The following is a 3,465-nucleotide window of genomic DNA, read 5'->3' on the forward strand; positions in this document are numbered from 1 at the left end:
AAAATTATCCTGTCAGTATTGTAGCTTAGATTGTAGTAAAGTTTAAAATACAATGTACTGCACTTACAGATCGAAGCAACTATCAGTAATAAAATAAATACATCAAAATGTGTGTATGTGTGTGTACATACACCCACACACAAACGAAGGTAATATATAAAAACATATAAAATATATTAACATAAAGCAATACTTGACTTTCCCGCTTTAAGCAATATTTACATTCCATCATAGCCAATATATAGATTCTAACTGCCAAAGATCTCTTCCTCTTCATCAGTTAATATAAGTTGTCATCCTCAGTTCTGCGTAAATTTGTGATTGGAGAAATATATATGTCTTGAATATTTCTGCAAAGCACAGTAGTACATGACCTACAATTTTGAAGAAATACATCTGGAAGAACAGATGTAAAGGTGCTATAATAGGCTAATGTGAAGACTCTTCCTTATTTGTGGAAGTGATATTAAATGATGGAAAGGTGCAATGTTTGTTTTCTGGTTTTACTGGGATAAAGTGAGAACAAATCTATCAGAAATCATTTTGTAGATCAATGTCTTTTTCACATTGCTTGAGGAATGATTTGATCTATTCAAAACCTATTGAGATAAGTATTAAGTGAAGATCAATGGTCTTAGAGTTCTGCTAAGCAATTTCCACCAAGAAGACTGAAATTTACCTTAAAAAGTCAGAATAGCCAACTCACTTAGGTTAAAAGTAATTAATTTAACCCAATGGTAATGTTTTCTATCTGAACTTACATTTTAATTGATGCCATTCCAAAGTCAAAGGACTGAGTTTGGGACTCATTATTGGACCAGAAATATAAAGTATTCAAAAATTAAATAGCTGTGCCTCAAAATGTTTTTAATCCACCCACCCAGATGTTTTTAATCCACCCTTCTCTCATACAGAAAAACTAGAGATGGCAGCTGTACTTCTTTTCATTTTGTCTTTCAAATACTGAACTCTACTCAGCATGGAAAACAGTTCTGAGATATTTCAGTCTCTTAAAAGGTTTCATAGCTTTCCTGTTAATTTACCATATTGAGAGAGACTCTTTGAAAGACCATTTTTTAAAATGTATCAATTGTTAGTTAATAACCAGACAGTTAATTTTAATGCTCTCCTCAGTTGAAATACCGTGCTGGCTGTATTATCTCTTGGCCACAGACTGTATTAAAGCCTGATCCCAAGCTGTATTTGTCCCGGATGCTTATGTGGTTACACATAATGGGCTGTGTGCCCAAAGCTCTGTTTTTCAAATGATCTGAATTTTAGTACTGTCAGGCATGACAGATCAGGACCATACATGAAATTCCAAATAAACTGATTTACTATTAATCATGCCAATGTAGAGGAGTCTATTCAACTATCTTGGCATTAGATAAGGGTCAGCGAAATTCAAGGGATGTTGGACTTAGTTAATGTCTGGCTATGTAGATTATCTAGGCTGATTCCTCTTTTGACTCTGCACCCTGGTTCTGCCACTCCTCCTCCTGCAGGTGCAGGAGTATTAATATTGTTAGTGGTCTTAATCTGTGATTTTACGAAGATATTAAGTAGATGGGAAACAATATGAAATGCTATGAGATATAAATGAAAAGCAATGAAATAAACTGCTAAGTACTCCTATACAAATTAAGGGACTCTAGCATGTTGGAGAACCATGTGGTTCTACTATATACCAATGCATGCAGTCCAAATAACTTAAAAGAATATTATTTGGAATTACAGCAAAACTAAGACTAAATGTCAATATTGAGGACTTTAGAAGTTCATCTGTATCACACATTTGTTTTACATTATGTTATATGTGGAGCTGGACTTTCAGCATTTAAGATGTTTAAAATTTCAGCTGAATATGTCTTCTTATTTGTCTCTGGTAGGAAAACTCGGCATGTTAATATTCTACTATTTATGGGCTATATGACTAAAGATAACCTGGCCATTGTCACACAGTGGTGTGAAGGAAGTAGCCTATATAAACACCTGCATGTTCAGGAGACCAAGTTTCCAATGTTACAACGTATTGATATTGCAAGACAGACAGCACAAGGAATGGAGTGAGTAGGCTTAATGATAACAGAACTTGTTGCATTAAGAGGTTGTTGAAGTGTGGTTGACTGCTCAGTAGAACAAAAATGATTCTAGAGGAAATGTTATCTTAAGTTTTTGGCAAAAAAAATTGTGATGTCAAGCGACCCCATTGCTTAAAGATAGCAATCTAATGAATAATATTTGTAGCTTAGGTTTGAATGAGGGGTCCTTGATGCTCTCTGAGTTTGCTTGTTTTCCTGCAGACATTTCATTATCCAAACTAGGTAACATCATCAGTGCTTGTATTGATGTTTGGGTAATCAAGTAGCAATCTCTCGTTGCCATTAAGCAAGGACTTCCTCCCAACTTTCTGCCAGCTTCCAACAAGCAAAGTCAGTGAGGAAGCCAGCAGGAAATCACAAATTTAGGTAGCTCATCAGTGGCTGCTGTGGCATGACGCAAGTGGCAGTCGGGTGGGGGTGGCTTCTGCCACAAGTCAAGTGGCTGCTGCAGCGCCGCACAGATGGGATGGGTGGATGCTATGGAGTATGAGATCCTTGGGATCTTATACTCTGTTAGTTGGGCTCCTGAGGAGATAAAGCATTCGGAATAGGAGTGACTTACAAAACAGCTCCTTAATGAGTGATCATAAACTGAGAGCTTCCTGTATTTCTCTTTGTACAGAAAGAAAATGCACTATCTTATTCTAGATCGGGGTAGGCAACCTTGGCTCTTTTTTGACTTGTGGACTTCAACTCCCAGAAAAGGAATTCTGGGAGTTGAAGTCCACGAGTCATAAAAGAACCAAGGTTGCCTACCCCGATCTAGATGGATAGAATTGTTTTGTCTAAAACAGTTTGGGGAAATTAATACTGTTGCTTATTGCTTTTGAAACTTCTAAAAATATATCAAATTCTGTTTATAGCTACTTGCATGCAAAGAATATAATTCACAGAGACATGAAATCAAATAGTATCCTTTCTGTTTGAGAGATTTCTAGTAATCGATTAAGGCAATAAAAAAGCTTACTACTGCTAAGTAAGAGTAGTGATTTCATGAGATCAAGCTGTTGACAAAACAAATGAATCTTTCTGCATTCATTTTGCTATTTTGATACTAATTAGGGCTGAAAATTAATATCAAAAGTCGCGCTGCATATAATCCATGGTGGAAAACTGCTCATAACTAATTGTTAGACTTCATGCTTATGGACAAATTCTTAGGCAGTATTTTTGGGAAATACTGTGGCCTTAAGACAGTACTTCTCTGCAAAAATTGATAATTTAATTACTCTAGAACTAAAATAACAAAAATATTCATAAACACATACAGTAAATAATAAAATGTTCATATCATAACCGCTATGATAAATCAGCTGAGAGTAGTGAGTGCCAAACATTCAAGAAATACACAGTGTATTCCTTA

The 3,465-nt window shown here is 35.6% G+C and overlaps 1 protein-coding gene across 2 annotated transcripts in view; it reads left to right on the plus strand.

The window, feature by feature from the left end:
- LOC107295520 (RAF proto-oncogene serine/threonine-protein kinase) overlaps nt 1-3,465 on the plus strand; it is a gene marked incomplete at its 5' end in the record, with an annotated part of 19,442 nt that overhangs the window by 11,064 nt on the left and 4,913 nt on the right. For both annotated transcript variants that reach the window (XM_015824843.1, XM_015824852.1), the window contains 2 exon segments: nt 1,890-2,066; nt 2,966-3,012. In XM_015824843.1, the coding sequence (XP_015680329.1) occupies nt 1,890-2,066; nt 2,966-3,012 (224 nt within the window).

Source organism: Protobothrops mucrosquamatus, unplaced genomic scaffold (assembly GCF_001527695.2).
Source record: "Protobothrops mucrosquamatus isolate PMUCROS unplaced genomic scaffold, P.Mucros_1.0 scaffold_196, whole genome shotgun sequence".
NCBI classification, from domain to species: Eukaryota; Metazoa; Chordata; class Lepidosauria; order Squamata; family Viperidae; genus Protobothrops; species Protobothrops mucrosquamatus.